Source organism: Vigna umbellata, chromosome 1, assembly GCF_029865625.1.
Source record: "Vigna umbellata cultivar VRB3 chromosome 1, Vumbellata_1.0, whole genome shotgun sequence".
Lineage (NCBI taxonomy): Eukaryota > Viridiplantae > Streptophyta > Magnoliopsida > Fabales > Fabaceae > Vigna > Vigna umbellata.
This window is the reverse complement of record NC_142165.1, coordinates 82,801,798-82,826,288: the sequence shown is the minus strand read 5'-3', so window position 1 is coordinate 82,826,288 and position 24,491 is coordinate 82,801,798. Positions and strand designations below refer to the sequence as shown.

General features: G+C 31.6%; 1 protein-coding gene across 1 annotated transcript; it reads left to right on the top strand.

Annotated features, from left to right (window-relative positions):
- The first annotated feature begins 13,901 nt into the window (after positions 1 to 13,901).
- Positions 13,902 to 16,088, top strand: LOC148206613 (putative mannitol dehydrogenase). The gene is made up of 5 exons (XM_088104438.1): positions 13,902 to 14,062; positions 14,141 to 14,254; positions 14,710 to 15,223; positions 15,386 to 15,536; positions 15,683 to 16,088. Exons 1-5 carry the CDS (start codon positions 13,965 to 13,967, stop codon positions 15,886 to 15,888), a joined length of 1,083 nt encoding a protein of 360 aa, XP_087960564.1. The 5' UTR covers positions 13,902 to 13,964; the 3' UTR covers positions 15,889 to 16,088.
- Positions 16,089 to 24,491: the final 8,403 nt, after the last annotated feature.

Genomic DNA, 24,491 nt, shown 5'->3' with positions numbered 1-24,491 from the left:
CCAACCTTATGGGAAATTGGCATCCCAGATCGCTCTGCTGCAGAGTTCCACGTTCCAAATCCTTATCCTAACCTCATAAACCGATTATACATAGCAAAACCATTGCACAAGTTAGTTCAAAACTCAATCAGCAACTGCTTAAGCTTTTCGCCTGCATCCCATTTTCAGTTTCTCTTACGTTAATTTTCCCACTGACAGGTTTAGACAATATGGATTATGGAAGCGTTACAACGAGTTATATCCAAATGAGGACCTCACTTACACTGTTGGCGTGAGTGATTATAGTAAAGATTGGTTTTATGCTCAAGTTCCCAGGTGATTAATGTAGTTAATTTTATTGATCTAAAAACTATATATAGCTATTATTGTTGAGATTTGATTTATAATTTAAAATCCAAATGCAGGAACATTGGAAACAACTCATATCATCCAACAGTATGGGAGATTAAATTTCATCTCCCATTTGTTATGAGAGGCATCTACACACTGCGACTTGCATTGGCCTCAGCTACACGTTCTAACTTGATGGTAAGTTGAGATATGAGTGTGTTTATAAATTATATGTAGTTGTTGGGTCTGGTATGAGCTATAATTTCACGAACATTACGTCATGTGTTAATAGGTTAGGTTCAACAACCCTGTGGCTCGTCCTCCACATTTTTCTACGGGATTAATAGGTCAAGATAATGCAATAGCAAGACATGGCATCCATGGATTGTATTGGCCTTATAGTATTGAAGTAGGAAGCAATGTATTGGTGGAAGGAAGCAACACCATCTATCTTAGACAAACAAAAGGTATGAGTCCTTTTCAAGGCATTATGTATGACTACATCCGTTTTGAAAGACCAGAAGCATAGAAGGACTTAATGGAGCCGAAGATCTAGTTAAGCTCAATTCAATCATTGATTTATTATTAAAACACACAAACTGTCTTTTCTTGAACCCTAGACCAAAAAGGTATTGCTATAAAGCACCCCATTCGACTAGAGTAGGGACCTAGTATAGCATGTGTGTATTTATTATATGAGTCTGTATAAGCTTACTTAACAAAGGTGGTTTTAATATAATCAGCATATTTTAGCTTTTCTTTATGTGTTTGTATAATCTGTTCATTTTAAAATCTGTATTTTTTTTTTACTTATTTCAATGTGAAAATATAATCTACTCTTAAATATATGATTATTTTTAAAACACTTATTTCAAGTTTAACCAAACTGTGTTATCATTTTGTTTTGAGTTTAACCAAACTGTGTTACCATTTTGTTTTGAGTTTAACCAAACTAGATCAATATGTCTTGTATATATTAGTTTTTCTTATAAATATATTATGGAACTTATTAGAAATTATTGATTTTATTTTCGTGATGAACACACTAAGGACATTATAAAAAATAGTTTTATTAACATTTTGAATATGTAAAGATGAAACTTATGTTTTTATTGTGAATATATAAAAAGTGTTTATATGTATTGTTAATAAAAGTTTGAGAGATTAGATTGTTAAAAATATAGACCGACATTGTTTAGGAACAAAATAAAATCTAAAATTCCCTTAAGTTAAAAAAGATATAATTGTAATTCTGATAAAAAAAAGTTTTCTTAAAATAAATTTACATACTTTTATGATAATAAACTAATAAATTTTATTACATCAACTTATAAGATAAAATTTGAAATTATCAAAATAAAAGATAATTTAAAATAATTCACATTAATGATAAGATAATACGTAAGATATGAATCATAATCTGTCTAAAATAATTGGTATTATACATCGATTTTATTTATGTACAATTTTATATAAAAATATTAATAAATTGAATATACTATTATAATAATGAATTAAACAAATTAATGTCACCATGTTAACACTTTTTATGGAGAATTTTCACCTCACTAACATTATTTTAAATAAATTGTTCATCGGTCAATCAAATGTTAATTATTGCACTTGTTTTCTATAAATGAAATGGAAATATTTTGGTTGGACAAAATCTTACATTTTTCTATTGAAATTATTTCTCTCTCATGCATTTCACTGCATATGATAATGCTTTTATTGGATTTCTTCCTCCCATCCTTATAACGATCAAAACTTTAGATTTTTTCATTTGCGGAACCAACTTTCTTGTTTGGTCCTATCTCCTTATAGTTTGAAAAGGAGGAAATTCAAACTCTTTGAGTTTTCAAAATCTTATATTCCATGAAAAAGCAATTAATTTATTATTTTAATTGTTTCTTTTTCAAAAAGCATATGAAATTATTGTATTTGCAAATTTTATTAACAGCTGAATTTATTTAATTATAATATTTTATATTAATTTTTTAAATTGAAATATAAAAATTATAATTATAAACCAAATAAAAGTTACTGACTGAAAAGATAAGGTTAATTTAGACTATCTTAATACTTATAAGCACGTTTTTTAAAATTAAATTAAGTTTAATTTTTTAACTTGAGTTAGAGTTTATCTGATAAAATTTGTATTTGTTGAATATATTTATCAAGTTTTTATTGAATTATCTATTAATATTTTACATAAGAAATATATTATAAATTGAATTAATCGCTTTTTCTTTTAACAGTTATATAATTATAGTTATTCAATTATATGTATTTGTTGTTCTTATGATATTTATAAATTTTGTAAATGTTAAGGATTCATTTGTAGTTTATTTTTTATAATAACATGGAATACTGTAGCACATCAGAATATTTATTTTTTCTTGAAAACCAAATTTCCATGTTTTTCGCATATTTAGCGATGAACACGCACAGTTTAATTTTGATGTGGATTCAACAATATCAAACGTCACACAAAAAGTTGGAATTTGACTCCTTAAGGATCGAATTTTGACCTCCAATAGTGAATATTTTAATCAAGATCCATCAGACAAATGAAAAAAAAAGAAATATATCAAATCCTGCAAAAATTGAATTCTAAGAAACTTTCATAACTAATGATAAAAAAATAGACTGAAAATTCGATTTTTGAAAAGTGAAATTCTGACCCCTAAATGTTATTCTGAAAAATAAATTTGCAATGAGTTAATTTGAAATTTTTTTATTAAAGCAATATTAATGGTGGAAAAAATATCTGAATGTGTGGCGCTGTCATTGCTTTTAGTGGGTGATGTTGAATCTTCGAATTGTGAAACCATGTGTCAGACAAAAGAAGGAAATCTTGTGTTGTATAATTTTTCTGGTTGATGATAACTGTGAGTTTCTCTTTTGTTTGATAACTGTCCCTGCTATTCAGCCAATTTGTGATGTCATTTTCTCTATTTAAGGGTTCCTTTCATGTAATAATTTTTTAGATATTTCTTCCATTTCCTTGGATGGAGATCATCGGGCATAGGATCCCTTGAAAGTCTTTGACAATTACAGATTGTAACTGATAATTTACAAAGTAAATGCAAAGAATAGATATTAGATCACATAATTAAAAATGACAAAAATAACTATCTGTATTCATAGATAAAATTTATAACTATTACTCGTAGACATTCATTATTTATGGATAAAAAATAGTGAATATTTTAATATTTACCTATAGGGTAGAGTATCATATTATTCATATCAATATATATTTATTAATTACAAAAAAATAAAAACAAAAATTTAATTTATATTTTATTAAATTAAATTAAATTAAAATTAAAATTAATTTATATTTTATTAAGTTAAATTTAATTAAAATTAAATTTATATTTGTATTTAATTTATATTATATTTTATTTTATTTTAAGAATTTATAAAATATATTTTTTAAAATATCAGCGATATACACGAGTAATTACAAATTTTAAAATATCCATAAATACTTTTAAATGAATATTTAAGGAATAATAAAACATGGATGAATTTTCTTTTACCATTAGATAATGTTTCAGTATGGATGTGGAAACCGAGATACGAACCTAACAAACCTCAGCTGCTCCTTCCTGTGATGCCGCTACTGTGATATCTCCCTTCCTGCGCTATGCTTTCTGATGGGAAAATGGGCTGGGTACCTGCAAAGGCACTCCGACGCTCAAGTCAAAAAGGGATTTATTGAGTCTTTTCAGTTCAAGGTGGCCAAGAAGAAGAATAATTTTTCTCTCTTAATTTCTCTAAAGGGAAAAAACGTACCTTTTTTCTGGTGTGCTTTGTGTATTTAAAACAGTAAAACAAACCGTTTACCTGAAAGTTCGGGTGGTTACCGAAGTTGACTATCTGAAAGTTATAACCGCTAGATCGTGCTTGATACTGGGTCAGTTATTCCCGTGATTTATGGCATTGACCGATATTCGTAATTGGTAACCTCTAACTGCTACGCCGTTTAAGTTTAAGATATCGCTCATTATACGTCGAGCGTCTTATGTATTGATGTAACTATGCGAACTGTCGTGCGAGCACTTTATCACCACATCACTGTTTAGTTGTCGATCATCAAGTGGTCGACATCCAACTCTAAATGATACGAACGTAAGAAAGCCCAGTGAATGGTCGGTTAAGTTATGTGTCGATCGTTTAGTCGACTACATTACTGTCTAATTGTCGATCACCAAGTAGTCGACATCAAACTGTAAGTGATACGAACATAAGAAGGCCTAGTGGACGGTCGGTTGGGTTATTTGTTGCCGTTCAGTGGACTCAGATATCCTACGGTACAGATAACAAATAAGTATTATCCGACCTGAATCATTATTATTCTACATATAACATATGCTATCATAGTTTAATTTGCAAAATAATCAGATGAAAAAAAGAAGCTAATCTTTATTACAATTTAAGACTATGATGCCTCCAAAATTATATCTCAGGTTTTCATTCAGGTCACATACTTCTTTATTAGGTCATTATATTTATAAAAATATATTGATGTGATATCCCAAAATTTCAATCATAAATATGTATATTGGTATATTTAGTTAATGAGTTTCTTATATATTTTAAAAGATTTAGTTGATTGATTTCATTGTAATTCAATCAATTGTGAATATAATCTAAACTAAATTAATTAACGTAAGTTTTAGTTTCATATGTAATTAAATATGCTATTAATTTATAATTAATTATGTGTAAGTTATAACTATCTTTTATTGAAATCATTAATTATATAATAAATTAAATTATATATTTTTATTCTTTTATTCAAAGGAATAAGTTGCATGAAAACTATAGCGGTTAAAAAGGGTCATCTGGTCCAGTCCACCATTGATTGGTCACTAGGCTTTGTTCACTTGAATGGATTTGGGGGAGACTGATTGAATGGATTTGAGAGGATTTAAAAATAAATTTTCTTGTTGTTTATTTGAGTGGATTTGGAGGTAGGTCAGAGTGGATTTAGAAGCAACGTTTGTGATAGATAATTAGTGTAGGATTTGATTGATGTGATAGATTAAAAATTTACTTCCAAATCCACTCTGACCTACCTCCAAATCCACTCAAATAAACAACAAAAAAGTTTATCTACAGATCCTCTCAAATCCACTCAATCATTCTCCCCCAAATCCATTCAAGTGAACAAAGGGTTAATGACCAATCCAACACGGCTTATTTATTAGCGAGCCAAAAAAATTCGAATCTGGTTCGGCTCACCACGGGTTTGTGAGTTAAACGGGTTGACTCATTGACTTATTTATAATTACAAGTTTTTAAAAAAAAGTTACAATTTTTTAATTGAAATTTGAATAAATTTCACTCTAAAATAATCTTAAACTCCAAAGACAATTCAAAAATAAAAAAGTAACATATAACTTAAATGTAATCCAAAAACAAACTCAAGAAAGTAAATAAATAAGTTTATAATATTTGATAATTTTTGTGTCACTTATCCATTTATAAGATTAGAGTATTGAATGCATAAATTTATAATATTTTATTTTCTTGAAACATCTTTTCTTTTATTTATATTTACAATACAATAAAAAAATGGTAACAAATAATATTGAAATAAAAAATAAAAAATAATTAAATTAAACTAGGTGGGTTGGTGAGCTAACCCGACTCACTGTGGGTTCAACCCAGGTGAACCAGATTCTAAGTGAGTCGAGTTAAAAATTGACCCGTATAAAAAAATTTCATTTTTTTCAAATCTAACCCGATTCGAACTCGTGGTAGCTTAGATTGACCCATGAATTCTAACCCATTTAAGTATATAAAAAAATTAACGTGTACGTATATACAATTGCAATAGGCAAGTTTACTTTGTGAAATCAATAATTAAGTGGAGAAAAATTAATTTCATACATTCCCAATTACTATTCAAAGGAAATATACTTCTTTTGGTAATTTAATTTTTACCAATTATAGTATAATACACTTTAGTACGCTTTGTTATGAAAATATTAGATATATGCTAGTATCTATCTAATGTAACTAGTAGTACAGGTTTCGGCACGGTTTTTTTGTTATTATATTTTATTTTTAAAATCAAAGTGTTACTATGAGCTCGTAACCAATCGAACGGTAAAGGTGTAGAGGTGTCTAAGTTATTTTGAGCTCATGGCCGACCGATGGTACCTCCTAGACAAATGAACTGAGCGGGACAAACAGTTAACCGCTCGGTAAAATGGACTCATAGCCGACCGAACGGTAAAGGTGCAAAAGAATCAGCCTATCGATGATATCTCTCAGGTCAGTGAACCGACCGGTAAAAAGAGTCGTTAAGGTAATCAATAGTAATAATTGTCGGGGAGTTAATGAAAATAATTGTCATTTATTGACAATTAATATTGTCATTCATTGGTGGTTAATGAGTCAGACCTAACGGTAAGCTCATTATAATTTATAAATATTTGTCTGGCAAAGAAGACAAGGAACTTTTAACTTAACTTAGAGCTCTGATAACTAATCTTGATTACAAGATTACTACGCGAGATCACTGACTTGAGCGTCGGAGTGTCTTTTGCAGGCACCCTCCCTCGCGGCTTGGACAAGGAGAAGAGAGAAGACAACACAACTGGACATCGGAGCAGACAACTTTGAATGTTTTGGATTAGGGTTCTAAATCCTGCCGAAACACAAAGTATATATAAATAATGTAAAACAAAAAAATTAGGTTTTACTTAAGTGAGACTTATATTTCAGAAATCAGCTTTGATAAAACAATATAAGCATAAAAAAATATTAAAAATAAAAATAAAATAAAGTAATAAGTTTTAATCAAACAACAACGAGAATAAGAGTGAGAAAGACTAAGATCAACAGTTCAAACATGAACCAATAATCAAGATAATAACAATGTTGTAGCATCCCAAACATAACTACAATGATGCGACGTCCCAACACGAAAAAGATGTCAATGGTCATTGTTTCAGTTATGAGATCAATGTTATATATCACTAAGTCTAGCATGTCTGGATATCCAACCTAGTCACCGTTCGTCCTTCAATTCCGTTCAGTCGAATTGGGAGATTACTTGAAGAAACTACTTCAATGCAAAGGTAAGTAAAGATCTGGCAATTTAAGTAGTTAATGCATAATAAATATGTAATCATCTACATATTTACCTCAAACTTGTATTTATAAATTTCGGATTGGACTTCGAATTATTGATGGCCTAATTGTGGCCTAATTGGTACTAATCGTGTTTTACCATAAGTTAATCAAAATTAGGTATACTTATCTTGAATGGTGACCGTTTGACCTACATATTTCGACAATTTGGTCTCTGGTAATCACTAAGGTCATGTTTGTAGAGTGGTTGACCATATGATTATCCTATCCTATGTTGATTGGGTGATCATATGGTACACATGCCCTCCAAACCCGACCATATCATGAGGCAAAGGGGTTTAAGATGGAGGTTGTTTTGGGCGCATTGAGGAGTGCTTTGGTCTTTTCGTTACCAATTGGCTGAATGGTTGTAACCATTGACCATGATTCAAGGAGATGTAGTAGTTGAGAAGTTGTTACAACCACTAGGATGGGGACACTTAGCGTGTTGGTATTCGTGCATAATTAGAAACGAAGAGTCGTGCAATAAGGATCGTTAGGTCTTGTTCTATCCAACAGTTGAGGTTGGACCATTAGACCCCCCCATTTCCGTGTTATGCCCAAGTTTCGGTGATACCCACAGTGTTTCTTCCTGTCAACAATCCTTAGGGTAGAGTTTATCTTCTTCACGAATGGGAGAAAGTCTACACTCAACGCCTCTTGCAAAATCCTTACCCTTGGTGCATTCAAAGGCGTGTATTGCGGGAAATTTGGCCTCCGAGGAAGATCCTTCGGTCGGGAGTTGTTCCCTTTATCATCGCCAACAACCTACTTCTTCCTTTCCTTCTTCTCGCCACTTGAGCCCATGATGTCCTGTTGTTGCTTCTTGCGGTATTCTCATATGTCCTCCACTCGCATAAACTTTGCTGCCGCTTCATCAATTCTTTCATAGTTTTTACTGGCTTCATTCAAAGATAATTGACGAACAGTCCAACTCTCAAAGTCGTCATAATATGTTATAAGGCCAATTCTTGGCTCAAATCCTTGATTTGTTGTGCGGTTTTGTTATACCGGTCCATGAAAGCTCGTAAGCACTAATTCTTCTCCTGTTTTGTGCTGACCAAAGCATGAGCTGTCAGATTTTGGGTTCGACTGACTGCGTACAACTTAGGGATAGACAAAAAAATTCCGCGTCCTGGATACCCACGAATAAAAATTTTAACGGGTAGTTACTATGCACGGATATTTATTACCCATGGGTAACAAGTAATGTGTATTTTAATACCCACTTCTAAATAGGTCGGGTGTGAGTATTATACTATCTGACCTGCGGGTACCCGTTACCCACAAAAATAATAATAATTTAATTTATATTTATATTTTTTTAAATTAAATTTACGTTTTATTACTCTTAAAAAAGAGTGGGAAAGCTTTACAATTAAAAATTACGTAACCCTAATTAAAAATTTCAATTTCCCAATTGTTGGTTTCTCTCATAAACTCTATTAAGAGTTTTTTACCCAATCTCTTCTCTTTTACATTTCTCGTGAGCAAATCCAGAAGCTTCAAGCTTCTTCTTTATCTTTATTCTAGCACGGTGGGAAAATTGTTTATTTCTCGTTATTTAGGGTTAAGGTTTTTGGGATTGGGGTTTTTCTTGACCTTGTAGCAAGTCTGGAGTTTATCTTCTTTTTTGGTTTGGGAATTTTTGGGATTCTTGGTGTTGTAGTTCTTTTGGGTTTTCTCTACGATTATGATCTTGGAGTTTTATACTTACAGTTTTGTTCTTACAAATTGAGGGTTAGGATAAATTTAATTAAAATTAAATTTTAATTTATATTATATTATATATTTTGTAATTTTATTTAAATTTTATTTTAAAAATATTTAAAATATATTTTAAAAAAATTTTAAGGGTATCCGCGGGTATTTTTTAAGCGGGTACCAGCGCGGGTAACGAACAGGTTGTGAGTTGGATTTTTGTTTTGCGAGTTAAGTTGTGGGTAAGCATTATCTGTGCCCGATCTGACCCGTTGTCATCCCTAGTACAACCAAACAAATAAGGTGTGGGCGGTGAAACTATCCACGGAGTTGGGTGGTAGGGAGTTGAACCACGCCAACGCAACCCCTTTCAAAGATAAAGAGATGGCTCTACACCACACGGGGTCACTTGACGAACATCTTAAAATGTTCGTTCGGGTCAGTTGACCCATCGTACTTCTCGAACGTTGGAGGCGTCCATCGCTCGGGCATGGGTGTCTCCATGATAGCTTGGGTAAATGGTAGCAGGTCGACCGTATGGACCATTTGTACCAAAGGAGCTCCATTGCTTGCTGCTATGCTTCCTCCTAGACTGTCTTGTTTGGTCCCTCCACTTGCTTGTTCAGGTTCGACGGTCCAGGATCGCCCGACACGAAATGTTTGGCCCTTTTTTCCTAGCGAGTGATCGCGTTCTTGACTCTCAATGTCGCTAACTCTTCTTCGTGCCTCTTTTGCAGCTCCTACATCTAGCATTGCATCTCTTTGATAAGCTTCAAAGGATCTTGCTAGTTGCTTGATTTTCCTTGCACAATTGTACTCATGTTCTTGGTGGTCATCATTGGGTTGTCTTCTAATTCCTCGGGCATCACGGTGGACACCAAAATATTTTTGGTTATAGGGTCGAGGTTATCTGCTCACTAAGTCTTGGATGTTTGGATGTATGTATTTGACATTGTTCATCATTCAATTTCATTCGGTCGAATCAAGAGGTTACCTATAAAAGGTACTCTGATGTCAAAGTTAGTAAAGATGTGACAATTTTAATAATTAATGCGTAATAAATGCAGTGACCTACCACTTTACCTGAAACATGTATTTATAGATTTCAGAATGGGCTTTGGATTATTGACGATCAAATTGTGACCCAATTGGTACAAATCCTGTTTGGCTGTAAGTTAATCAGAATTAGATATACTTGCCTTGAAGGGTGACCATTCGACCTACAGTTTATCAAGGTCCAATCTCAAGATAATCATTAGGGTGGTTAACTATATGACCATTTGGTCTTATGTTGATCGAGTGATCATACGGTATAACCACCAAAAGTGCAACAACAATACCAAAACTAAAATAAAAATAATATTAAGAGAAGAAAGATAAAAACAAGAATGAAATGAAGAGATAGATGAGAAATAAAAAGAAAGATAAACATTAATAAAAATAAAAATGAACCTTAAAAAAGACTAAGAAAACACAAAATTGTAGCGACAAAAAAGAGTACAGAGACGTATGCAACAAAATCTTTAACAAATTTATTTGGGTCTAGGATAAACTAATGCTTATACCATGACTTGACATCCAGATAAAATCTTTTAAGATTATAGTGTTATTTTAAAAGTATTTTTTCTTTTCAATTTTTTAATAATACAAACTATTTTTAACAATAATTATTATAATTATAATAATAATATTTTTGTAATTTATAGAATTGATTTTTTTTCTAGTATATATAATTTTTTATTATATATCAATAATAATATTTATGATTATAATAGTATTATTTATGTAATTTTAAATAATAATTTTAATTTTATCCTAACATAGTTTTTATTATTTATATTTAATTTTATATTATATATATTTGTAAAAATAAAATATTAATTATTTAACTTTACCTATTAAAACACTTTTTAATCTATCGTACTAATAAGAAATTTTCATAAAGTTCCTCATCAAATTCTTTCATTCATCAATTCAGATTTCTTAAAAATATAATCTTTTTGAAAATATAATAGTCATTCTTTTTTAAATTTTCATTGCAATCCAAACATTGTCTTAACAATGACAAATGTGCAATGTACTTATTTTCATTAACAAGATGGAAGAAAGAGAAAAAAATAATTCATATTAAGAAAAAGACAATAAAAATGAGAAATATAGAAAAGATTGCAACTAATTTAATTAATGTAATAGAATATGTTTTATAATATATTTAGAAAATAATTTTTAAATTAATATTTTGAAAATAATTTAAAATTGAAAAATTATTTAAAATATAGAATTCAAATAAAGTTTAATTTTTTAAATGAAAATTTATTATAAAATTTTAATAGATAAAAATTATATTTTAAAATTAAAATTTATTAAAATTAATTAATTAACATAAATAGTAAATTTGAAATTAATTTAATATATTTAATTTATTATTTCATTATAATATAAATATTAACAAAGTGTTAAAATAATAATAATAATAATGCATTATATTAAAAATCATTAATTATTATAATAAAATATTATTATATTTACTTCTTTCAAAGGGCTGACTTATAAAGAAAAGCTTAAAGAAATAAACGAAGAGAAAAAATAGAAATCCAATGAAGAAAAAATATTAAAAAGTGGAAAATGATGTAAAATTTTTGTAATTATCTTTTTCGTATAACTGTGAAAATTTACGAAGAAACAAGATTTCTCAATTATTACCAATTTTGTAATCGATAATAATTGATTATGTGTTACATAATCGACTATATTATTTTTGCTAAATTAAAAATAATCTATGATATTATATGTAATTTTTTAAAGCATGTCATATTATTTAAATCATTCTTAAGATTTTACAAACTTACGTGATTTTTCTTCTTTTTAGTAGAACATATATTTATTTTCCCCATATAAAGTTAGAAAAAAATGAAGACATAAATATTATAAATTTGAAAAAGACTAAAATCATTTCTAAATATAAACTTTCTTTAATGTGAGAGAATACTTATGGGAAGAAATTGAAAATAATTGATTATATTTTAATAAAATTAATTATTTTTAATATCTTTATATTTAAATAAACGAATTAAAATATTAAATTACTTAATACAATAATATTAGTTAATTTGAGTTTTGATACTTTAGTATTTTTTATTTCAAAATGAAATTTTCTTTTATTAATTTTTTTAGTTTATATTTTTAAAATTTACGATAAATTATTTAAAAAATATATTTTTTAAATATCTTAATATATAGATAATTGTTTTTATCACATTATCAATCAAATTTATTATAATTGTTTTTATATTCTTTAGTTTCTTCTCATTTCCAATAATTTATTTTATTCTATTTTCATTCTTTAATACAAGCATATCTTGATATCCGAGCAAAGTATTAATTACTTGTTGCTTTTCAGCTTGTCGTCTTGTCCTTAGAGACAGAAACAGTATCCACCAATATGTATTATTTTTCTAATATCAAAACTATTTTTAAATTGGGTTAAATATGTTTTTCTCCCTAAATTATTGATCGTTTCTGATTTTCGTCCCTCTTTCAAATTAAGGTACAATTTGGTTTTCATTCTTTTCGAAATGTTCGTTTTATTCCTCGGAATTTTGGTTTTAGTTCTCATTTATTGCTAAATGAGAACCAAAATTTTTAAACAGTGTTTAGTTTTCGAGAACTAAAACGAACAGGACCAAATTGTACCTTACTTTGAAAGAGGGACGAAAACCAGAAACGGCCAATAATTTAGTGACTAAAAACATATTTAACCCTTTTAAATTTATGATACCTCCTTTAGATATTTAAATATTTATATCCAATCATATTTAAACTTCAATGTAAAATTACTTTAATAATTTTTTAAATTATCAAATTATAATATATTTGTATGGTATCATATCGAATAAATTATTACAAGCTTTAATTCATTTCTATATTTTGTTATATAAACAACTATATTTTGTTTTACTTTATTAGTCTGTCTTTAATTTTTACCCTTTGAGTTTTGACATCTCAATGAATCACGTGAACAGTGTGGGTAACTAAAGATACGGAAAGCTCCAGAGTTTTTATTTAACGATATTTTATTGTAAATTTAATAAATATTTTTAATTTAAAAAATGATCTATATGTAGAATTGAATGTTTTTAAAAATAAAATTATAATGTCCAGATCCAATGTCTCCATCAGTAGACACGTGTAAGAAAAACACCAATAGTTGTTGAGTTCCAGACTCTTCTGATTGGATTCTCAGTTAGATAAGGTACTTAACACTGAAGTCCAACTTGGTTGAGTATTATATTCAATGCGACCAAATACCAAAAAATAAGATATTTTATAACCATGTATACCGCTTGATTGATACCAACGTGTATAATCTTCACAATCTCAACCATACACATACTTCATAATGAATTTGACATAGTGCATTTCTTTTCAGAGGAATAACACAATATAAAACATATTTTTATATCCATTTGATACATAATAAAATGATTATAAAAATATAGACTTTTATATTTTTAAGAAAGAAAAAAAAATAAAAGATAATACCACAGAAGGTAAAAAATTTAAGTGTATTTCTTTATATGATACGTGCCTAATAAAAAAAAAAGAGAAAGCATGAAAAGAATAGAGAGCAGTGTCCCCACCACGTGGCCTCATAAATAATAATTGCGTACGAGAGAAGACTATGAACCACATATCTCACATATCTCTGAGCGCTGGTGCCTTTAATTACGCACAGGCTGCTACAGAGTGTTCACAATTCTAGAGTCCAACACATTCAGATGGCTGCAACACCAGGACTGGAGCATTCTAGGAATGCTTTTGGATGGGCTGCTAGAGACAAATCTGGGGTTCTCTCCCCCTTCGACTTTACCAGAAGGTATTCATTTCAAGCTCTTCAATTCCTCAACTTTAGAAGTAGTTCACGCTTCTGATGTTCTGTTTTCTAATGGTGCAGGGAGACAGGAGAGAAAGATGTGGCAATCAAAGTGTTATTCTGTGGTATATGCCACACTGACCTCCACGTTATTAGGAGTGACTGGGGTGAGTCCACTTATCCACTGATACCCGGGTAAGCCTCTTACTCTTTTTCACGTATATGTTTTAAACACTAGATGCTGTCTTAACTTTTACCTTCGATTTCTGAAACAAGAAACAGTTCTGGAAATTTGTTCATATAATCAATTTCTAGTGTGATTTTCAAAATATGAAATAAAATGACTAAGCTTTAACTCAAATTTTGAGGGTGCACACACAGAAAGAAGAAACAAGATTTTTTTGAAGTCACTGCAAGATAACCATGCAAAGTTATATAAATATAAAACGCCTAAGACAATAGATCTGCTGTTTAGACGAAGCCGTAGATATGCTAAACGGTAAGTTGGAAAACAAACACCTTTCATGCAGACTAGTTATTTGATAAATAGTTAGCTACCTTTTCAATAAAAGATGTTATTTGTTGTTTATCATTGACAAGTTATTAGTGTTAATGATAGATTGAATTCTAATTTAAGCTCCAAAACGTAGGCACGAGATTGCCGGTGAAGTGATAGAGGTTGGAAGCAAGGTACAGAAGCACAAGGTGGGAGATAGGGTGGGTGTGGGGTGCATGGTTAATTCCTGTAGGTCGTGCAAAAGCTGCGACGAGGATCTTGAGAATTACTGCTCAAAAACGATTCAGACTTATGGAGCGAAGGATCTTGATGGGAGCATCACACAAGGAGGCTACTCTGATCTGGTGGTTGTAGATGAACACTTTGTGATCAGCATTCCTGATAACCTGCCTCTTGAGGCTGCTGGTCCTCTCTTATGTGCTGGGATCACAGTTTATAGCCCTCTCCGATATTTTGGAATAGACAAACCAGGCCTGCATGTGGGTGTGGTTGGTCTTGGTGGCCTTGGTCATATGGCTGTTAAGTTTGCCAAAGCTTTTGGAGCTAAGGTCACTGTAATCAGCACATCTCCAAACAAAAAGAAGGAAGCTATTGAGCATCTTGGAGCTGATTCATTTTTGGTCAGTCGTAATCCAGAGGAGTTGGAGGTACTTTAACTTTCCCTTTCTGAACCTTTCTACAATTATTTTATGAAAGTAGTTTGTTGAAAAATCTGCTTTTTATTATTTTGAGTTTTTTTAATACGGTTTAGTTTGTGTCTGTGAGGAAAAGTTATTGTTTAACTTCTAAGTGCCATTTTTTCTGTTCAGGCTGCAAAGGGCACCCTGGATGGTATAATAGACACAGTGTCTGCAGTTCACTCTCTGGTCCCTCTGGTTGATTTGTTGAAGACTGGTGGGAAACATGTCATTGTTGGTCTACCTGATAAGCCTTTGGAGCTACCCATCTTTCCTTTACTAGGTATGCATGCACATGAAAAATGATTACACTTGTATAAAGAACCTTTACGCAAGTATAAATTAGATGTAAAATTATCTTGTAAATATAGTTCATGAAAAAATATATTTTATTTTTCTTAAAGACGTACTATTGTGTTTGGTTTGCAGCGAGAAAGAGTGTTGCTGCCAGTAACATTGGAGGAATAAAGGAGACTCAAGAGATGCTTAATTATTGTGCCAAACACGATATACAGCCTGACATTGAGATTATTCCTGTTGATTATGTAAACACGGCAATGCAGCGTCTCGTCAAAGCAGATGTCAAATATCGATTTGTTATTGACATTGGGAACACACTGAAGCCCAGCTCTTAAATTTTCATAATCTATGTTGCAGAGGAAGAATGTAGAGGAAGAAATGTTTATTACTTTAAATAAGGAATTTGTCCATGTTGTCGAGTGGATGTGTAGTTTGATTGGATGTTTTACTGTCTGTTTTAGGAGGCATTATGAATGGCTTGGATGTAGTTGCTATCTTTAATATTATGTCATTAGTAAACATCTCTTTACTAAAATTATGGCTTAATATTTATATCTTTTTTATACTGCTAAGAAAAAATGAGGACAAATTTTCTTTTACTAAAATTTTTATAAACGATTTAATGAACTTGATATCAATAATAGAGATAATATGCTTCAGTGACTTTGAATCATATATTTTTTATGTTTTGATATTCACATTAATAAAGATCTGTGGTACGATAAATAGAAACAAGATCAGAGATCATTAGACATATTTACGAATAGGGTAGACAACAATGAGCAGTTTTATAGTAAAACTGCTTAATGTCTGTATTTAATATCCTTCTAGCACTTTTTCTTGTCCGGAGACATTGTAAGGACTAAGTGTTTGAGAGAAATAACTTTGATTTGAGATTCAATTGAATAATTTGTTATTACAAATTCAAGTTGCGTATTGGATGTGATGATTACCAATTTTAGTTCTCTTTTGAAACATTCAATTGAAAGTAACCGAAAACAGTTTATTTATTATAATATATAAGACACTGAAAGAAATAAATTTGATTTGAGATTCAAGTAAATATTTTGTTATTACAAATTCAAGTTGCGTATTAGATGTGATGATTACCAAGTTTAGTTCTCTTTTCAAACATTCAAGTAATGGAAAACAGTTTATTTATTATAATATATAAGACAAAGCGTGAGAGAAATAAATTTGATTTGATATTCAATTAAATATTTTGTTATTACAAATTCAAGTTGCGTATTGGATGTGATGATTACCAATTTTAATTCTCTTTTGAAACATTCAATTGAAAGTAATGGAAAACAGTTTATTTATTATAATATATTTTATTGGCTTAATTTTCCCGAAATTAAGTTTTTGAAGAAATTATTTTATCTATTACAAATTCACTAATAACAAATGTTATAATCGTATATTTTTTTTAATTATTTGTTTTATACTTTTTCATAAAATATTTTTTAGAAAAACAGAATATGTTGTTATAAGGTGTTTATCAATAATAGATTTTGTCTAGTGAACATCACATTATTAAGAAATTTTGATGTTTTCTTTTATCTTAATATAACAAATTTTGCCTTGAAGTTTTTTTTAAGGTATATACTAAAATTGCAAAAGACAAGCTTTTTATCCTAAGAGAAACATGTCCCTTTTTCATTATCTTTTCATTTGAGTTCACAATATTATTAATATATATAATTAAGGGTTAAATATGCTTTTAATCCCTAAACTATCAAACAAATTTGTTTTTAGCTCATCTTTCAAAGTAAGATACATTTTAGTCATCTTACTTAAGGAAACCTTAATTTTTGGTTCTCAAAAACTAACACCGTTAAAAATCAGCTGAGCTGGCTGATGGTGTAGTGCCACATAATTTTTTTTTTGACATCACTCTTGCCAGATTTTCTCCCTTCCACCAACCCAACCCCATTCCCCCACCATGGACCTCAACCCCCACTCGGCGCAACGCCCCCCATCCCCCCACCCCTCGCCGCGCTTGAGATGTTCCCACCGCCCCTCAACCACCGACGACCCTCTCCTCTGTAAGACCCTTGAAAATATTGTAATTCAGATACTAGATTTTAAAAAAAATAGTAAAAAGTGAATAGTAAAATGTGAATAGTAAAATGTGAATAGTAAAAAAAAAATTTAGTGTGTGGAAGGGATAAGTATTCCACGTTGTCTTGAGTCATAAGATATCAGAATTCATCAAATTGTGAATAAAAAATTATTTTTGTAATAGTAAAATGAATAGAAAAATGAATAGTCAAAATGAATAGTAAAAATGAATAGTAAAAATGAATAGTAAATTTTTTTGCTATAAATAGCGAAGGGGGAAGGCTGAAAATTTATACCAAAAACTCAGAAAAATTTTGAGAGGAGAGAGTTAGAAGAATTTCTAGTTGCAAAGGAGACATTCTGGAAGTTTTCGGGGAACGAGGAGATTAAGTCTGTAATAGAGGTAAGGGAAGTCACTCTTGAATCTTGAGTATACAATACTTTGCTTTTGTCTAATCCTAAATCTTGAATATGGAGTATTTTGTTTCTGGATGATCTTGAATTTTGAATAAGAGCATGCTTCTGTGATGAGACCCAAGTTTGATGGTTGTAAAACGTGATATTGATTATGCTATGCTAATTGTACGTTATTATTACTTAGACATTTAGTTATTCCTTTTGCAATTTTGGAAGGATGAGAAGTTGTCTAACCAGCTCTGCCAGATTCAACTTCTTGTTTCCCCAGACCTTTTATTGTTTCTTATCTCTTTATATTATATTTTTGGAAGAACGAGAAGTTGTCTAACCGGCTCTGCCAGATTCAACTTCTTATTTTCCCAGACCTTTTATTTCTTATTTATTTATATTGTATTTTTGGAAGGATGAGAAGTTGTCTAACCGGCTCTGCCAGATTCAACTTCTTGTTTCCCCAGAAATTTTATTGTTTTATCTATTTTTTTATTGCATCTTTCTGAAAGGATGAGAAGTTGTCTAACCGGCTCTGCCATATTCAACTTCTTGTTTCCCCTGAATTTTTATATTAAGATTATTTTGATGGTAGGGGAGCTAATCCTTTCTTACATATGATATTTATACATATTATGACCATGAATATGAGTTATGAACATGTTAAAATTTTGGTAATGGTAGTTATTTATTCAATTGTGTAAATTTAGTTTTCATGATTATAATTTTTCTTATTTTCGAGTTACTGTGGTAAAACATTCCTTTTAATTGTTTTTACCGTTGGATTTAGCTAAAATTTTAATATATGAATCCTAAGATCTATTTCTTCACTTTGACCGTTCGGATCATTAATTAAGAGTCTGTACTTGGAGAAATAAGTTCTGCATGTTTGAGTAAATTAATTACCCCTGTTATTCTGTTACTGAGTACTCTCGGTAAAATATAGATTCTATTCTATTTGACCGTTGGATCAACTTGAAAATTTGATATATGATTCCTAAGATATATTACTATAATTTGACCGTTCAGATTTGTAATTAGAAGTCTATGTGTTGAGAAATAAATTTCGAAATTTTGAAAAGTATGATGAACACTATATTTTTGTTCTTAAGTTATCATGGTAAAAACTTCATATATATTTCATTTACCGTTACATTGAACCCAAACTTTAATATGTAGTTCCTAAAATATGTTGATGTACTTTGGCTGATCTATGACCTTTGATTGGTGAAAATATGTTGAGTTATACTCGTTATGGGAAAAATGAGTTTATAATATGAAGTATGATATCTGGCAATATGTTTAATTTATTGACACCAAAACGGGTTATTGTCAAGTTATGGTTAAAGAATGAACATGATTGAGTTAGGTGGATAAGAGGGTATGAATTGTTGATTTTATGAAATGTTGGAGTGGATATAAGAATCATTACTTATGAAATGATGTTTACTACTAGGAGTAGTATGTTCGGTTTATACCATGAGAGCTTGATATGAGCAAAGTAATACCCGAGGTTTATGAAAGCAGGCAGAAAGTGGTCTGACCATAAGGCTTTGACATAAACATATGATTCGTATGTTTTATAGAAGCAGGCAGAGAGAGGTCTGACCATAAGGCTTCAGAAAGTAAGACATAGTATACAGGTAAGGCTTAAGGAAGCAGGCAGAGAGCGGTCTGACCATAAGGCTTCGTGAGTAAGCATGGTATACTTGGAAGGTTTATGAAAATGAGAAAGATGATGAATTAATGACATCGGGATAATGGTATTTATAAATTGCAGAAATACATGATTGAAACATTTATATTATAAGTAAGTTTAATGATTGTATGATATGGTTGGCTTACCCTTATTTGTTTGTGCTGTGATCATATAACTCATGTTATATGTGAACAGATAATGTTGCAGATAAAGTTGAAAAATCTTAGAAATGATGAGAGAGATGTGGGGAAAAACTTTCAGGGATTTTTGTAAAAAGAATAAATTTGTATTGGAAAAATATATTGTGTAAGACTTATAAGTTTAATTTCGAATTTATGTTAAGTGGTGAAGACTATATTGTTTAAATTTTGTAAGTTTGGAATTATACTCTGGAGGAATTGAAATAAAGTTTGATTGTTTATATCAGATATCAAATTAATTTAGTCTTTACTACCAGTAATACCCTTTAATTTATTTGGGTGTTACACCCTCCCTTTCGGATCTCCTCCTCACGGTTCTATCCGTCTGCTTCCTCGTCTCCTCCTCCAAGCCCAAAATCGCTTCCACCCGCTGCCCCTTCTCGCGCCGCTTCCTCAAATTCCCCGCCATGTCCCTCACTGCAACACCTTCCAAAAATACCACCACAGCCATTACCCTCAACACCCTACCCCCGCGCCGCCACAACTTCGCATCTCCCCAATCCCTCTCCGATTGGCTCAAACCCCGCCTCCCCTCTGAGTCCTTCGCCTAGTGGGGCGTCAAGCCTGGCACCAAAAACGTGCACAACCTTTGGCTCGAACTCTCCCAGGGAGAAACCTCTCTCGCCGATTCCACTCCTCTGGTTCAGACGGTCCACGTCGTCCTCGTCCCTGTCACCGCCAAACACGATCATAGAATTGCAAGCAATTCACAAAATTAATAACATCAAACCCTGTAAAAAAATGAAAATTGGGGGCAAATGGTGATGAACCTCAAGCATGTCTTTGGCGAGTTCGATGGTGATGACGCCGGCGCTACAGCCCATGCCGCCAAGGTTGAAGCTTTTGACATTCCCACGAAGCTTGTACTTGTTGACGATCATGGCAAAAAGGGAAGGCGTGAAGTTGAGGACGAGGATTGTGATGTCCTTGGGTTTGGCGCGGGTGTTGGCGAAGAGGTTGTCAAGGGAACAAACATGACCTGCTCGGCCTCTTCCCTGGTGGTAGGTTTCATTGCCGAGGCCAGAGCGAAGGAGAATCTTGCGCTGGAAATCGAGGGAGGATGGGAGGAAGTCGCCAGTAAGGGTGGAGTGGTGGATGAACATTTGGAAGTGGACGGTGAGGTGATATGGGGGACGGTAGCAGGAGACGTCGAGGAGGTAGATGATGGAGGTGGGGTGGGTCATGATGTAGAGGGTGGATCTGTGTCATCACATGTGCCAAGAGTTAGGAAGGAAAATGGTGAACATATGTGGCAAGACATTAGCAAACCCAACTAGTTATTAACGGTGTTAGTTTTGGAGGACCAAAAATTAAGATTTCCTTAAGGAGGAGGACTAAAATGTACCTTACTTTGAAAGAGGGACTAAAAACAAATTCGCTTGATAGTTTAGGGACTAAAAACGTATTTAACCCTATAATTAACTATACATGTCTTTTTTTATATCTAAAACATTTTATTTTTAAATTAAATCATCTTCTTTTAATCAAGATACATTTTCTTTTGATTGAGCAACTTCAATATCTAACATGTGTTTAAGGTTCTTGAAATTTTAAAATATTTAGACAAGTCTCTCTTTAATCGAGATATTATATCATCATTTCCTATTATTAACATGCATTATAATGAATACATTTTTAAAAGGGTGATGATATAAAAAATTAGACAATCTCTTTCGGTATGCTTCAATCCAAATGTTTGAACAATGTCACTATTTTCTAAACATGCATAAAAATTTCTTTAAGGAAATATTTTTTAAAGTTTACTAAGTAGACTTCAAAAAAAGAGAGGTGAGTCACAATGGATAAACTAAGAACCTTGTCCTTCCTAGCCATAGTTTTCTTCAAACTCTTTTTACAAATTTTCTCATAGAAATCCTTAATGACACCATTACTCCGCTAGAGAATATCACTCATACTTCATCATTTTTCACCCGAGTTTATTCTCGTACCACGTGCATAAGGTTAATTATTTATCTATCTATCATCAATTATAGACGTTTAGGATTTTGTGGTCATTGTTTTTGAGACCAACTTGTAATTTAAAATCATTGTGAGTAGAGCTGTCCAAACGGGTAATTCGGCCCGACCCGACCCACCACGGGTTGACCACTTAGTGAGTCAACCTAACCCGGCTCATTTATTAGCGAGCCAAAAATATTCGAACCCAACCCGACCCACCACGGGTTGTTGGGTTAAACGGGTTGGCTCATTGGCTCACTTAATTAACTTTTTTTTCACCTTCTTCTTCTTAGATTCTTATAACATGTTACTTTGATCGATCAAATTGAAATAGTAATAATTAAACTAATTGATATAAAAGAAAATGAAACAAAAGAAATATATTGTTATATATATTCTAAGCTATCAAGCGTAAAATTTTGCCAATTTAATTTGGTGAGACATACAAGAAACTACATATAGACGTTAACAAAAATATATAGCACAAGATAAAATTGTCATGCTTGTAGATAGGTCTAAAAACAAGATGGTTTAAATCCTCGGATGGTTCTCGTATTTATATGGGAATCTCAAATGGGTCATCGTTTTTTTTTCGGTCTCAATTGGGTCCATAAACTTGTAAATTTGAGCCGATTAAGCCATCTCTGTTAACTTTTCATTGACGTTGTTTAACTGTGCTGAGGTGTATTTTTTTTTACATGAAGTGGCATTCTATATTAAATTAATGGCGGAGGCATGGCGCCCTGATAAGGAGAAACGCGATTAGGTTTTTGTGCTTTGATGGAGGTGCGGAGTGTTCTGGTTGTGGTCATGGAAGCACGACTTAGGATTAGGGACGTGATTTTGTTAATAATTAAAAGAATTGTTTGAAGAGATGGGTGGAAGAGAAGGGTTTGTATGGAGAGAGAAGACGATGGGGGCAGCAGATAAGGAAATCAATAGATATAGATTATGTATACATAGATAGATTTGGATTGGAATTAAAATCAGAATAAGAACAAAATGTCAATTCAATTCCTCTTCCCCACTTCTCTTCTATCCCCCTCATTCCAAATCTCTTTTTCTGAACTTCTCTTTGGATTCTTCCTTTTGCCTCTGGGTTTCTTCCTTCTCTGCATCCAATCAAAGGAAAAGCACAATTCTTTCGCTCCTTTTCGGCAACCTCATCACGCATTTTGCCTCTAAAACGCCAAAATAATTCCTCTCTGTTGTTTCTTTCTTCCTAGGTCTCTTCTAGGGTTCTCATTTTTTTAGCCTTTTCACTTCAATCCACCCACATAACCCCTTTTTGCCACTCCAATCGCACCACACAATTCTTTGCTCATACTCCTAAACTGTGTCTCTAGGGTTCTTTGACCATTCTCTAAACCTGTTTATCACAATGTGGAGGAGTTCCTGAAGCATTTAGCACTGTACTTCCTTCCTAAACATTATATTTGTGAACTGCTTCAGGGAGTATTTTTTGTTTCAGGTGTTGGTTTTTCAAATTGGGTCTATGTGATTTTTTTGAATGCAGGCTATTTTTCCCCTTTTTTTTTCTGCTTGCATAATTTTTCTACTTTTTTTAATTTATTAAATTCCATGTCATCACTGTCAGCATATTTTTTTAATAAAATATCCACCTCATTATATCCATCTCAACACATTTTAACACCGTTTGTGACAACTTAACGGTTATGGCAAAACTGACTCAATTTTACAAATATTTGGACCCAATTGAGATATTTTGCAAATATATGGACCCAATTGAAACAGTTGAAAATATGATGACCCATTTGAGATTCCCATATAAATACGAGGACCATCCGAGGGTTTAAACCAAACAAGATAAAACAAATGATATATTCCTAAATTATCCAATCTATAATATTATCCATCTATTAAATTGGAGTCCTGAATGGATAAATCCACAATATTATGCTCTCTTGAAACATCTTCTTCTTTATCTCCATCTATAATATTATCCAATCTATAATCTTAGGGTTTTATCTGCGAAGGGGAACTTTTGGAAAGACAACAACGCGAAATGCTCTATTGCTAAGTAAAGGTTGTGCATTTTGAATAATTAATTTGATTAATTTGATTTCAATAAAAAAATAGGATTTGAATAATTAATTTAATTAATTTAATTTAATTTAATTAAAAAAATAGGTGAGTTGGTGAGCCAACCCGACCCACCACGGGTTCAACCCGTGCGAGCCGGATTCTTAGTGAGCCGGGTCAAAATTGACTCGCATAAAAAATTAGCATTTTTTTTCAACCTTACCCGGCTCAAACCCGTGGTGAGTCGGGTTGGCTCACGGGTTTCAACCCATTTTGACGGCACTAATTGTGAGCTTCATCAAAGGTTAGTCTTTTTCATGAGAATTCTTCGAACTCAATGTTAGTAGAAAACCAACTACATGAGAAGTGCACCGATCGTACGTAGTAAGTGATAAATATCGTCATCTCACAAGGGATTTGTGCAACACTTGACAACTCTTGCACTCAATAACTCACTTAGACAACAAAGTTCACAAAAATACAATGAAAACTCTTTTTTGTATTTTTATCAAACAATTATTGTGTAACAAGAAATTTAACATAGATTATTTACAATTGTCAAGATTAG